Here is a 15,538-nt window from a genome sequence, read left to right as displayed (position 1 = left end):
AGGTTTTATACTTTTACAGTTATGGAAGTAAACAATACTCTTGTTTGTAGTGATTTTTGTGCGTTCCAATCTTGATTTGCATATTTATTTTAAATTAAAAATAAATTGTTTTAAAATAAAGCTTTATTCGTTTTAAGATTTATTTATTCACTTATGTTTGTTCGCTATGATTGTTTACGTAGTTTCTGTTCGTTTTTGGCTTCATTTATGCTACACTAGTAAGATATTTTTATTCATTTTAAGTGTAGTTTAGAAATTCAATTTTAGATGAAATCATCTTAAAATTCACCTATTCATTTATATTAGTACCATAAAAGAATAAAAACAAAAGCAATACGATAGCGGAAGAATGAAAAAACATGTACAGTGCAAGAAGATATAAGAAATCTAGAAACAATATATTTAAAAAAATGACTCCCCCCTCCTCCTCCCGCACAAAAAAGCAAGCCAAATGTATTTAAGCTACTCCAACCCCATCCAGGTAAAAAGAGTCCAGCCAGCGGCGGATCCAGGGGGGGCCCGGGGGGGGGCCGGGGGCCCCCCAAGATTTTATGGCGCCCTCTCCTCCATTGTGCAAACTACCCTTTTTTTTGAATGATTCAAATAAGACCGACGCTAAAAAAAAAAAAAATCGGATACGCCGTCATTTTTTACTTTCTTTTTATAACATTATCTAAAGTTCAAATCCGACACTGCACGAATCATGATTATTGGGTTTATTTTTGGGACGTGCTAAACGAGCAAAACATTTTGTGAATGCTTACGAGAAACGCATGTCTTTGGGGAGTTGCGTGGGTGGTTAGATCCAACCGGCGGGAGGCTAGGCGCGAGCGACCCTGCCACTGCCTTCTGAGTATTTTTGCTCCGTGTGTTAGACCAGTAAGATGGAAACGCATTTAAAATTAATCGGAAAAAAAAAATCAGGGCATGAATATAGAACAGAGAGGAAACAAAGAATGATGGCGGAAAGCCGTAAAGGATCGAGGGACATCTCTGATTATTTTGCCAAGAAAGATCAGATTAAAGGTAAGCTTTTAAAGATAGAACAATAAGGAAGGAGTGTCGTTTAAAGTGGGTATCAACACTTCTAATTTCTAGCTTTAGCCTATTGTCGGATAGCTTTCCTGATAAGGCTCATTTGTCAAGCTTCATCGCGTACCAGCTGCTTTTGTTGTTATATATTGCATACGGTCCCTCTTGTACAGTGTTCTTCGTATGCAATTTGTCCGAAGCGTTTGACCTGATTTTTACCAGCCCACTCGTCTCGCCTGACGGTTATGATATTGGCTTAAAGCAGTATTTTTACCGACACACTGTGTCAGCTCTGAAATTATCTTTCAAATTCTTGCAGTTAAAGCTCTCTCTTTAGCCTTGTAAACTTCGGTGATAATTGTTTCGGGTTTCAGCTCTTGAAAAATATTTGTTAGCATATGTCGGGGATCGGTTCTTGGGGTTGCAAATTAAATTAGTGATGTTTAGGGTGGTATTTTATTTTAAAGTCCGGGTTTCCTAGAAATAGTTTTGGGGTATGAAAGTTCAAGATTGTTGGGGGAGTTTAAAGTTAATGTTGCTGATTCAGTTTATTTTCAAATTTAGTTTCAATTCTGCCTTCACCATGTTGAGAGTTAAATCTACTAAAGCAAGCCATTATACAAAGTGTATATACGTTTACAATAAATGTCTTGTGCAAACTTTAAAAGAGAAACTTTTTTTGTTAGATGTTGAGACGACGGCAACTTCTGATGCCCACTCTGAGTCGACGGTCGGAATGCACAAAAACGCATTCAGCCAGGAGAACGAACTGTCACCAACAACTCCGTCCACTTCACAGACGGCCTTCATAACAAACTTCAGCGAAACGACACACACTGATCAGCTGACTGAAGGATCAAGAAGCAGTACTCAAACCTTGGTGGTACATAGCCCAACACTGATTTCACAGTCCCCGCACCCGCAGCCGACTCAAAGCGCTATTTTTTCGCCTGAAACTGACTTCACGCCGTCGAATGACTTTGGTATTGCAGTAGCGCTAAAAGAGCGAAATCAGTTGTCTTCTGGCGAAATTATGTTTTTTATGAACGAAACGTGGAAGCCGAAGAACCAATCTGATCTTCCAGTCTCGACACAAAAGAGAAAAGGTGGCGAAGTCAAGCGTCGCTTGAATACCGAACATCTTGCCCGGTATCCTTGGCTCGCAGTGAGTCGTCATCCAGACCACGAAGGCCTTTGGTGCAGTGTTTGTGTTTTGATGAGGACCAACGAAAGCGGAGGAGGATGGTCGGCTTTATCTGGAGGCGGCGGAGGGCAAAAAATGGGAAAGTTGGTCTTGAAACCGCTAAAAGACTATTCGAAACTTACCGGGAAAGATGGTGCGCTGACAAACCATGCTGAAGCATAGTTTCACAAATACTGCCAGGAAAAAGCTGCCGCGCTGCTAACAACGTTTCAGCGCGGTAGTCAAGATCAAGATATCAGGAATGCTCTGGACTGTGAAAGGGTCAAGCAAATACAGCAGAACCGTGCACTCTTGAGAAGCGTTGTTGAAACTGTCAAGCTTTGCGGGGCACAGAATATCCCCCTTCGTGGCCACCGTGATGATGGCAAACTTGATATCCAAGACTCTGATGTCATTACAGCAGTAAACGGCGGGAATTTCCGACACCTACTTCGGTATCGGATTCAGAGTGGAGACTCGCAACTTAAAAATTTACTTGAAAATGCACCGAGCAACGCCAAATATACGAGTAAACAGATCCAGAATGAACTGATTGGAACAATTGGGGAAATGATAAAAACCGAAGTAGTGAGAAAAGCAAACAAAGCAACGGTTTGGTGTCTTCTTGCGGACGAGTCAACAGACAGGCAGACCAGGGAGCTGATGGTCATTGTTTGTCGGTATGTGTGTAAAACCAAGCAGGGATACGTGATTCGAGAAGATCCTTTTGCAGTTGTCGATGCCTTTCAAACCCTGTCAAGACTCGCTGGAGATGAGGAAAGTGACGACGGTAGAAGCATCGAAGAGAAGCTAGACGGCAAGAGCCTCGGTAAGCTGCTTTTGAGTGAGGTCATTAATTCAAATCTGTATTTGTCAAAGTGCGTTGGTCAAGTATACGACAAAGCTGCTAGCATGGAAAGCTTGACAAATGTTGCTGCTGCTGAAGTTAAACGCCAGTGTGAACTGGCAGATTACTTCCACTGTGTGAGCCATGCCACAAATCTCTCATGTTCAAAGATAGTTTCAGTTCCCATTCTGCGCAATGCCCAAGACGTTGTTCGAGACACAATTTCTCACTTCAGCTCAAGTGCCAAGAGAACAAGACTTCTAAAAAGCATCTTATCGCGGACAAAGCTAAAACAGAGACACTCGTCAGTCTTTGTACCACGAGATTTGTAGAGAGACACGAAGCAATCAGCAGGTTTTGGGACTCCCTTCCGTCGATCGTTTCTGCTCTGCAGGAGATGGAAGGATGGCACGATCGAGAGGCAAGTAGCAGAGCTTATGCATTACGATCCTGCATTGAAAAATCAGATACACTCGTAGGACTGGTTTGCCTGAATTCGTTTTCGTCGATCATGAAACCTTTGGCCGAGTCACTACAACAGAAGGATGGTGACCTCGTGAGAGCCTTGTCCCTCATTAGCAGCGTGAAGGCAATGCTGGAAGATATGCGATCACATGCCGAAACCAAATTCAGACTGCTTTACGAAGATCTTCTGAAAATGGCCGAAAAGATTGATGCTACCATCAAGGTAACGCAGCCACGCATAGCTTCACATTCTACATACCGGGCCGGGGTACCCAAGATGGATCCAGAAAGTCATTATAGGATGGCGGCATTTATTCCAGCCCTGGACGCCATGCTGCTTGATTTTACGGAGTGGTTCAGCTGCCATTTTACGAATGCTGCAAAACTTTCAGCTTTGATCCCGGCTGTGGTTAATGGCAAACGCTGGGAGGACGTTCAGCCAGGGTACGAAAAGTACAAGGAGCTGCTCGTGGGTACGGAGATAGACGTTAAAACCGAGTTCGAGATTTGGAACAAGTATTGGTCTAAGGAAACCGTGCAAAAACCGAAAACAGCTATTTCAGCGCTGAACAGTTGTCAGGAAAATGTATTTCCCAGCATCTTCGCATTGTTGACAATTCTCGCGACGCTTCCTGTGTCAACCTGTGAAGCAGAACGAATGTTTTCAAAGGTTGACAGGACATGTTCATCAATACGAAGCACGATGACTGAAGAGAGGTTGGAGGCTCTACTACTCATGCAGACTTACAGAGACGAACTGCCGAAAACAGACGATGCTATCGATATGTTCGCTCTCAGAAAAGCTCGCCGATTGAGTTTAGTTGTGTAGTGTGGTACTGTTTTTATTTTCTTTTGCTACGTTTTACCTTTATGAGCATATTTGGCAGTGTTTTCATATAAATAAAGAGCTATCAAATTAGTCCTGTATAATCAGTTTTTGGCGCCCTGTGTCCGGCGCGGCCCCCCCAAGATTTTCCTCTAGATCCGCCGGTGAGTCCAGCCTAACGGAAGTTATATTTTGATTACTTTTAGTTTTATTAACGAGCAATTGTGATTTTTCCCTTCTCTTCTTAACTTGATTAGTTGCAATTCCTTTTTTTCTTATTGCTAGATGTTTCTGTTCTTTTCTGGTTTTAATCGGCATTGAGTATGCCTCGTTCGACGCATCTAATGATATTAGCGGTCTTTATTTTATCTTTCCTTGTCCTTTTTCAATGGCCGGCGTTTACCCCCTCCCCCCAGGAAAATAAAACCCACATAAAATAACCCCCCATGGAAAATTCCCCCCAGAAAAACAGAGGAAATACCCCCCTGAAAATATCACCCCCACGCAGCTGGTTCGTCTCCAATCCCTTTGGACTTAAAAAAAAGGACTAAAACACTCAATTTCTGATCTAATGAGCACAGTCTAAAGTTTCTTTGACCCTGAGGCGGAGATGTGGATAAGAAAGGGGCAATCCACCTCCTGTACGGAATAAATTCTACTCATTTTGAGGTTTAATGATGTTCTCTACTTACAGAATAACAGCACAGACCAGAAATATACTCAGAAATCATAAGGGAGTCTGATGCGTTTTTTAAAGTTTTTTTGTACCCCTCTCCCCTCCCCCCCCCAAAAAAAAAATTACGGGTAAATACCCTTTTGCTGGCTTTTTGTTGGAAAAATTTTCACGCAGGGGATTACTGGCATTATTTTAAAAATGATCATGAATTAAAGTATTTTTCAAATGAAAGTGTGCAAGAAACATTTTCCACCTGGGATCGTCCGCAAGAAAGTTTCAGGGTGGAATTTCCAGCTAGAATGGAATTGTCTTGTGGGAATTTCCCTGGAGGGGGGTATTTCTAAGTGAAAAGAGCTTCCCAAGGTAGAATGTTTTTCCTACTTCCTCTGCGGAGGAAGGAATGTTTCATGGAGGAGAGCCAGATTTCCTGGTATTATTTGAGAACGATTAGAAATTACATTAAAAAAGTTTTTTTAACTGAAAGTAAGAAGCAACATCAAAACTTAAAATCGACAGAAATTATTATGTATGCTTTAGTATAGTTTAGTATACCTATAGTGTCTGCCAGGTCCACGTTTTCTTTTATTATAGAGGGTATAAATTTATAGAATAATTTTGATAATGATATGAATAAGATAGAAAATTTTAGTGACTTTAAAGGAAAATTGAAAGAAAAGTTATCAAGTAAGCAAGAATTCTAGTTTTGTTTGTTTTGGAGAAGACTTGATTCAATTTTAATTAAGTTGCAATTGTTTCTTGGTTCGTGCGTGTGACACCAAAGAATGAATCTAGGATGTAGTTGCTGTCCCTGTAGTATTATCATTATTTTTTATTAATTTTTTTGCTTTCTTTTCTTTTCTCTTTTTTTTCTTTCTTTCTTATTATAATTTAAAAGACATTATATATATGTTTTTTTTTACCTGATTCACCCCACATCAACCGTTTGGTTTCGGGTGAATCATATTGATTTTTGTATGTAAATTTTTTTTTAAGTTAATTAAATATATCAATATCAATATATAGTATACGTATGTACTTTAGTATAGTTTAGTATGAAGTATTCGTATACTGTAGCATACGTATATTTTTAATTAATTATAAGTTTTTACTTTGTCATAATTCTTTAAGAGCGACTCCTGAAACAGAATGGCCGTTTAATAAGAATAGTAAATTTTTTTTTAAATTTCCAATCATTAGTTATGAAAGAGTGTCGGTGGGTGCAGAGTGGGCACAGTGAAACCACCTTGAGTGAGCTAGATTTTCCGGCATGATCTGATTAACAATCAGAAATTAAAATTTAGAAAAATAAGTTTTTTCAACTGAAAGTACAGAAAAACATTGAAAAAGACAAAAAATAGTGCATATACGAGTGGGGCTGTACCCTTCTAAATCCCTTGCTCTTTCAACTAAAGTCTCTATTGCTTTGACAAAGTTTTTTTTTCATTAAGTGGCCCTAATGAGAAAATACCTTTGTGAAGCCTTTCTTAAAGAACTGAGAAAAAAAGTCAAAATGTAGCGTAAAGAAAGAGGGTCTTAGGAGGGGGAAGCCCCCCTCATATATGGAAAATTTTTATTTATTTTTAGTTTTAATATGGGTCCTTACTTTTAGTTAAAAAACTTGTTTTTCTCTTAAAATTCATCCAGATTGGATAATTATTCAAAACTTTCAAGAATAGGAGGTCTTCTAACTAAGGAATCTATCATACAAATTCAGAATCGCTCGTTAGTGTGGAAGTAACAGCATTGCAGTTCTGTAAACGAAACAAACTTTAAGTAAAGTAGATTTGCTTACAGTCGGCTTGAAAAACAAAGCCAATCGTCGTTGCATCTTCACTTCTTCTTCTTTTTGTTGGGCTTTTATTTTCCTTTTTTGCACCACTTGCACTAGATGAGGGGTTGTCCCCTCCTCAACGCCTCGCTCTTTACTCTAAAGTTTATTATTGTTTTAAAATTAAAGATGTGGGAGAGAGTCAAACTTTAGCGTAAAGAGCGAGGCGTTGAGGAGAGAACAGCCCCTTTCATATACGGAATAATTTCTGTTTATTTTAATTTTTAATGTAGTTCCTTACTTTCAGTTTAAAAAAAAAACTTTTTTTTTATTTAATTTCTGAACGTTTTTGAATAAATGCAGGTTTTGAATTTGGCTTACTGTATATGAATAATTAAAACAAAATTTGCATATTAATTTTACTTTTTTTGGCTAATTGGCTTTCTCGAAATTTTGTCGTTACGTAACTTACGAATGAACTTACGTAACGAGTTTCTATATTCGTATATTTTTATTACGCATATTAGGGGTTCGCCCCCTAGTCAATCCCTCGCTCTTTACGCTAATGTTCAAATTTTGTTCCAATTCTGTAAGAGTGACCCCTTAATCACAAAGGCCGTTAATTAGAATAAATAGTTCTGATGAAAGTACAAAAAAAAACTTTAGCGTAAAGAGCGAGGTAATGACTAGGGGGTGAACCCAATCATATACGTATATCATTCACACCTTGTTCTTACCTTGTTTATTAACGTTATTAAGAACGCGCCTATCTCTGTCGCGTAATTCCGAGCTAATCCTATATCTTTTGCATAATCCAAATCAGATGTTATATTTTGTTCCAATCCCATGTCCGGAGTCGTTTTGTTTCTAAGGGGCGGCTGGACTTGAACGTCTTACCCCGAAATGTAAAAATCTTCTTAAAATAAACACTTTTAGTCGCTATCTTGGCTAAAAAGAACTCTAAATTCTTAATTCCCCCAACACCCAAAATAAAAATCTTGGCTTCAGGTCTGGCTTCAGTTGATAACTAGACTACTTTTCAAATAATGATTTTAGTTTTTTGTTTATATTTTTTATTTAAATAGTCAAAATAATTGCATGCTCAATATTTTACTTCTTCTGCTTACAAAACAAAAAGTATGTAAAAATGACAAAGGCAAGTAAAACTATAAATAATAGGATACTTTTCGATAAAAAAAATTGACTTACTTTGACTTAGGCTCCTGCCGCATGGTATGTGGCGTAGAGAGCATAGCAACTTTGCTCCTCCAGATGGACTGATCTGCTGCTATGATGGGGGCATCAACAGCAGCAATGTCGGCTATGTTGAGCAGCTTCTGAAGGCTGTCCTTTCATCTAGTCTGAGGTCTATTCCTCCGGCATAACCAACAATGGTATGTGGGGTCTTAAGTCGTATATAATTCTAGCAGGGACGTTCGGTGGCATCCGAGGGAGATGCCCAGACCATCTGAGAGTTTACTGGACAATTTGTGTTGACATTGGAAATTGGTGGGCAAGAGCTAGGAGCCTCTCATTACTTACATAATCATTTCATTGGAGCCCCTTGATTCGACGGAGTTTCTTCGTCTAGCAGGCGTCTATTGCGCTCAAGATGGTGGATTTTAGGGGTCATGTTCCGGTTGCCCAGTTCCGCGTCCATGGAGCCACCATTCGAAATCACGGAGCCAAGATAGGTCAAGTTAGTAACAACTTAAACGTGGGCTCCACAAAGTGTAATGAATTCCGGGCTGGTGGCTCGGCTGCCATTATTTTTGTTTTTGCAAATTTACTTTAAGCCAGAATTTTGCAGCTTCTTCTTGCAGGACATTCAGGACACTCAAAAAATGATTTTTTTTTTAAAACTTTGCCCTCTCCCTCCCAGATATATTCCTGATTCCCTTATGGCCGTACAAATTTCAATTATTTTTTTTGTGAGATTTTCTTACTACCATTACTTTCACTTTTCAAGTTCTGGTTTATAGCAATCGTTATTATTATAAAAGGAAGGAATTCGGTAAAACAAACATCATTTCTCAAAAACTTGCTCCCCTCCTCCCGGAAAATTCCTGAAGGCCCTTATGACCGTGTACGTTTCAGTTACTCGTTTATGGGATTTCCTTACTAACTTTATTTTCACTTTTCAAATGCTGGTATTTCAGTTGTTTTTATTTCTTGTGTTTTTACTTAAATAAGTAAAATAGTTGTATTTGGCCTCTTTCCCTTGAAAAACAAAAATATATCAAAATGAAAAATGACAAAGCGAGTGGAATCACGAAAAAAGGAAATTTTTCGATTAAAAAAAGAATTTTTGAAAAATTTCGTCCCTTCCCCTTCCAGGAATTCCTGAAGTCCCTTATGGCTGTGCAGGGCTCAACTACTTGTTAATTAGATTTTAGAATTAGCATTACTTTCAAATTGAAAATTTGGTAAAGCTAAAAGTTGTACAGCTCTCAATCTTTCAGTTCCAGACACGCAGCAGAAATTTCTTTCCTCGAGAAAAAACATGCTGATGCACTGCAAGCCTTGGAACAAACTCAGTCAGATGCTACGCAACTAAAATGTTCAGTGCAAAGTGCCTTGCTGAAAAATGAGAGCACATTGGAAAAAATGGCGGAATTAGAGCATCAACTTGAAGAAGCACTTGATCGAGAGCAATCCCTAAAAGCCGAATTGCAAAAAGTACAAAACCAACTATCTGCAACGGTTAAAGAAAAAGATTCTATATTGGAAAGTAAGTAGTTTTGGTGCTTAACCATTTGAAGCTTTGCTTCAGGTTCTATTATGTTTATTGTTGATGAATAAACCCTTTTTTCTTGCAAAAGAAGAAGAAGTAAGTTATATTGTGGCAGGGACTATCAATCAATTGTGATGCTTAGTTGACTGCCTCACTTAGACTTAGCTGGCATAGAGTAGTTGACGTTGACCAAAGACTACTTGGTTGACTTAGTAAAGAGCAGTATTTATTTTTTCCATTGATCATCGTATAGATTGGAGGTCGTAGCGAGTTGAGAAAATAGCTCATTCCTCCTCAATTTCTGACTTTTGGTGCTCTGTTTAAGAGTTAAAATGGATTGAAGGGCAATCAGCCTTTCTATCACATCCTTTATTGTCCTTAAGTATCCTTGTCACCCCCATTGAAATCAGATAAATTTTTGAGATAGCTAGTTCACTCAGAATTGTAGAAAGGTAAAAATGGCTCCTCCATAGGGAAAATACTGATGTAGACCAAGAAGCTAGAGCCAAAATTATGCAAATAACCTGTTTTCAGAAGAACTCAAAAATGTATCATTGGGGATACTAACTAGAACCTTGACCCCTCCAACACTCGCCCCGATTCGCTACCAACTTCTTAGCAGAATGATAAGAAATTTGCACCCTCTTTAAACTGAAATTTTGCAAGGATTTTTAATCTACATAATTGGAAGGGAAAAGCTCGTGGAACTTTCAAACAAAATTATGCGGGTCCTGACATTGTGCGAAAACGAGCTCAATCGAAGATGCAGGCAGACTCAATACAGTTTAAAATCTCCAATAAGTCTAAAATCCAGCTAAGTTCTGACTCAGTACGAACAATCTACGTACATGCCACGAACTAATTCGGTGCAGAAAATAACTAGTTTCACATCCAATACAAAACAAATTAAGTTTAAGTTGCATGTATTCCTCCCTAACTTCGTAACTTCTAAGAAGAATAGTAGGCAGGTAGCACCCAGTTTGGACTGGAAACATCCAATGATTTGAAATTTGCGTAATTGGAAGCACCAAGTTAACCCTTAGTTCCCTCTTCCCTCGACCCTCTGTCTGAATGGAAGGAAAAGGGCGGCTGGTAGAAATTCCAAACAAAAGTTATTTATTTCCTAACGTGGTGTGAGAATAAGCTCAGTCGAAGCTGCTGAACGACATAAAGCTAAAAACAAGGCTCAGTGCGAAACGAGCTACTTACATGCCACGAACTAATTTGATACAGAAAATAAGTGGTGTCTGAACGGACTAAGTCTCAGCTGCACGAAGTCCTTATAAGCTTCCTAAGTTCCAAGCGGAAGATTAAACAAGTAACACGTAGTTTAAAAAAGAAATATGGAATGATTTGAAATTGGTATAATTGGCAGCACCGAGTGGGCCCTTAGTCCCTCCCCTCCCCCTAATCAGTCTTTAAATTACCAATGTAATTTATGCTGTTTTTCTCGATTGGCTTGAAACTTAAAAGACAAGTACTTTCGTCAAACGGTACATATTCATGATTTTTAGAAGCCAACGCCCTTTCTTTGAAAGAAATGTTGTCAGATCTGCATGTGACTTATGGGGCAAATACCTTTAACGAAGAGGACAGTAAGGTGGATTTTTAAAACCTTGGGAATTTGGTCCAGACCTGCTTGATATTCGGTATGCACATAAGTAAAGGCAAGGAGGCTTCCCCAAAAAATTTTTAGACCATTAGCTTGTACGCCCTAGGTGCTAGTGGGCCTCAAGTTTCAAAATTCGGAACTCTCCGAAATATGAAACTCTGAAGGTTCTATGCTAGTGCTGGGACTATAAGAGCAAGTTTTCAAATCTTGTCTTAAAATATTTTGAAATCTCTAAAATCTTCAAAATTTTTGAATTTTCGAATACAATCTCCTTGGCTATAGGTAGGCTCCGTGCCTTTCAAATTTCAAAAGAGCCCAGACCAGTTAGTTGGAAAGGTGGCTGGGCCCCGGAAATAATGAACGTCTTTAAAAATCTAACCTTTTGGCTCGAGATATCCATCCCTTACGTGTTTAATGGACATTAACACTTTCGCACACAGGTAAGAGGAAAGATTTTCACCTTTGAAGACAAGACAAGTCTTGACTCGGTACGAGAACGTGTGTAGTCCTGACTGTGCAAAAGGGAGCTAATTCCTTATTTGGAATGTCGTATAAAATTAAAATAACAATCCGATATTCTCACGCTCAAATTGAAAGTCCCCTTTTTATTTATTCCAAGAGATTGTTTATTGTTTCCAGTAAACTTGATTAGTCTGCAGCTATTTGTATGGTTATGAAAAACAGACACATGTTTAAATTACATGTTGTCTTCAGTTTAGTTCAACCTTTTTTACCGAAAAATAAACAGATTGTTTCAGAAATTGCCAAATGACGATTTTTTCTGTTACTAACTTTCTATGATATTGAGTGAGGTGTAATTAAAAGGAAAAATTACCGAAAAAAGTGTCCTTTTGAAATATTGAAACCGAATTGATAATTGTAAATGCATTTGTAAGTGATTTTACTGATTCCAGTGAATTTAATTAGTATCTTAATACTTCATCTCTTTTGATAGCTATGGCAAAAAAAGATATCTATTCAAAATTATATTGTTTTCAACACGGGAACTGAATTAAGCTTTTAGGAAGGTTTTATATTTTTGATTATATAAAAAAATTCTGAATATTTCGGCCCCACGTCCGGGAGCATTTCTCAACGTAAAAAAGCGAAAAAACGAAAAAAAAAATCATTTAAAAAAAATAAAACACGTAAAATAAAATACGACAACTGAACACACGAAGAAGAAAAAGAAAAATAAATATAAATAAATAAGAACAACTCACACTATAAACAAACTTCCTTTGTTTATAAGATTGTCACATTATAAGCAAATGAAGTTTGTTTATAATGTGAGTTGTTCTTATTTATTTATTTATATTTTTTTCGTTTTCTTCTTCGTGTGTTCAATTGTCGTATTTTTTTTACGTGTGTTATTTTTTAAAAACGATTTTTGTTTTTTCATTCTTTTCACTTTTTTTCCGTTGAGAAAGGCTCCCGGACGTGGGGCCAAAATATTTGGATTTTGTTTTAATTAAAGTGTTGTTTTGTCTTTATTTATTTTTATTGCACTGCTTTGTCGCAATTAAAACCCGTTTTTTCTTTCTTAATTTTTCGCAAACGGAAAAGCATGATTTATCCTATCTTTTTAAACCCAACTATTCTCATCTCTCTTTCCCGTAGGTAACCAAGAGATGAAAGCTCAAATACGTGACCTTGAATCAGAAGGAAACGAGCTTCAAGGCACTATTGATGAAAGCCGTCACAAAATTTCTCTACTTGAAGATACCAAGTTGAAGCTAGAAGAAGAATTGAATAATGCGCGAAGTATGATAAATGTGGCTGAAAAGCGGATTATAGAGACGGAAACTACCTTTTCTGAAAATAACAGGAGTATGGGTAGTCTGAAAGCTAAGCTTCAGAACCTCTACAGTGATTTAGAAACTAATGAGGCCAGGTTGCAGGTAATCTTATTTACCTAAGGCAAGGCAAATTTTAAGGGCTGGACAGGTGTGCCATTTTTCAAGCTAAAACAGCAGTATTTATTGGCCCATACTGTATTTTACTTTCGCTTTTCAAAATGGATTTCTTTTTAGGTTAATGATTATTTTGAATGTTTTCTCAAGACTAACTTTCAAATTTGAGGGACTTTCTCACGATGTTGGAATATTTTTAAGACATGAATTGGTGATTTACTTACTACCTCGCTTAATATGCTACTTGATGGCTTGGCAAGCAAATTGTCTTAGTTGAATGTCCATGTTTTAAAAATTTGAAACAAATTGCCAAAAATACGTTACATTTTCTTTGAAAAAAAAAACAGCTTAACAATTCCATATGTACACTCTTAAAACACTGGAAGAGAACATTCCGTCTTTCTTTCCCTTTAAATATTAATGCTATTTGAGTTCTTTCGTCTTGGCCTTTGAATCCGTCTGTCTTGCTCTTGAACTCCTTGCCCTTGTATTCCTAATTCAAATCAAATTTTCCGTTGCAATGGCTCAATCATTAATCACTTTTTTAAAGGCAGTTAATTAGGAAAGAAGTTAATTTAGTAAATTATGGACTTATTCAAAGAAATCCAAAAGTGGCTCCGATCTCCTTTAGTCAGTTGACCATATTCCAAACCACCGCTGTAATGTGCATTATTTTATATATCTCCTTTTCTATTTCTTACGAATTCTGTAGTTACTTTTTGTGTAATACGTTATGTATTACTACTTGTGTCATTTGTATTTTTTTTTAAACATTAATATCATCTTTCTTTAGAGGAAAATAGATTGTCGCCTTGTTATTTACTATAAAAAGAAAATTTTTAAACAAATATATAGTAATTTTGATAAAGGTGATGAAATAGCAATTGTGTCCAAACTAATCAGCTAGCAGTGATGAACTCATCTAGAAAAAGAATATGCATAGTCAATGGTCAACTGAGCCATTGATAGCGCACAGAAAGCGCAATCGAAGATTTTTTCCAAAATCAGGATTGCTGCGACCTGCAATACCATTTGGATGTTTGGGATATTTGCAGAGAATGTCTAATAAAACAATCGAATGGCTTTATTTGCAGATTAAATGGGCTTAGAAAGTTAAGATATGTAAAATCCAGACAATTATCTATTGCACGTTTCCCAGATATAAGAAAAGACCCTAAGCTAAATGATCTTTCCCCGTGGTTACCGAGTATAAATGCATCAATATTAGGCGTCAACGCAGACTGTGTTCAATTTATTTTAAGGAAAAGAGGGTATAAATTTTGTAATTTCACGCAAGCTTAAAAAGAACCTGTCCGGCAGCAAAATCCAAATATCCAACAAATTGCTTGGAAACCCGTGTCAAATGGATTAAGGGAAAACTGTGATGTCTATGAGACTTCCATATTCAGTTTCCACCGGACATGTTCCAAATGCGGATTTATCGTCTGTATTGACTGCTACAGAGAAAACAATCAACGGAGGGTTAAAGAAGAAAGAAAATCCTTCACTGATCGAGACTCTGGAGGCTGGTTCTTCTGTTCTAATCATAATCCTTATTTAAAAAAAGAGTTTAATGCCAACTCAGGTTATCCCTGGAAATGTGTTAGACAGGATTTTAGAATGCCTGCACTGTGTGAGAGATCAATTATAAAATTTCCGGTTCCTCACTTAGTGGAATGTGAAGGGGAGCTTCTTCGAATAGAACTCTACCGTTATTCAGAAAATCAAGAATTATTTCGAGAAAAATGAACAAAAGGGAATCCGGTTGTTGTTGCAGATGTTCATAAGAATTTAAATAGAAGTTTATGGACGCCTCAGTAATTTTCGAAAGAATTCGGTCCCAATAACTGTACTCTCATTAATAGCAAAATGGGAGATATAATTCAAATGGAACGTTTGTCTCAGTTCTGGGAAGGCTTTAATAAGTATTCCAAAAGGATAGTAATAATCTACCTACCCTTCTGAAGTTGAAAGACTGGCCTGATGAACATTATTTTGCATAGTTTTCCCCCAGACGTTTCAAAGACTTCATGGAAGCCGTTTGGGTATTATACCCATAGAACTAGTAAATTTAATAGGAAAGGATAATAGGAGCTGGAGATAATACGAAGAATGCCCGTTTTTTTTAAGACACCAGACTTGGGGCCCAAAATGTACGTTGCCTATGGCCACCCAGCTTTAGATGAGGTCACGACAACCAATCTTCACATTGATATTTCAGATGCTGTTAACGTCATGGTTCATGTATCTGTGCCAAAAGACACCCGAAACGAAAATCTATTAGCAGTCTTTCAGCTGCCCAGACCGCGAGCATGTGGATTCAAAAATGATTCATGGAATCAAGGGTAACAAAAAAATTTCCTGGGGAAATTTGGCATATTTATCATGCCAATGACCCCAACAGAACTCGAGATCTTTTAAAAAAAGTTGTCAATGAAAACAACAAAATGATTGGTGAAGATTATGATCCCATGCACGACCA

General features: G+C 37.6%; 1 protein-coding gene across 1 annotated transcript in view; it reads left to right on the top strand.

Annotated features, from left to right (window-relative positions):
- Positions 1–15,538, top strand: part of LOC148953810 (uncharacterized) — a 273,349-nt gene that overhangs the window by 193,909 nt on the left and 63,902 nt on the right. The window contains exons 16-17 of the mRNA XM_089085651.1: positions 9,260–9,528; positions 12,764–13,044. Coding sequence (XP_088941777.1) covers positions 9,260–9,528; positions 12,764–13,044 — 550 coding nt within the window. The remainder of the gene's footprint in view (positions 1–9,259; positions 9,529–12,763; positions 13,045–15,538) is intronic.

The sequence above is a fragment of the Artemia sp. Qi Xiang Cuo genome, chromosome 3, assembly GCF_049724085.1.
Source record: "Artemia sp. Qi Xiang Cuo chromosome 3, ASM4972408v1, whole genome shotgun sequence".
Lineage (NCBI taxonomy): Eukaryota > Metazoa > Arthropoda > Branchiopoda > Anostraca > Artemiidae > Artemia > Artemia sp. Qi Xiang Cuo.
This window is presented reverse-complemented; position numbering and strand designations above follow the sequence as displayed.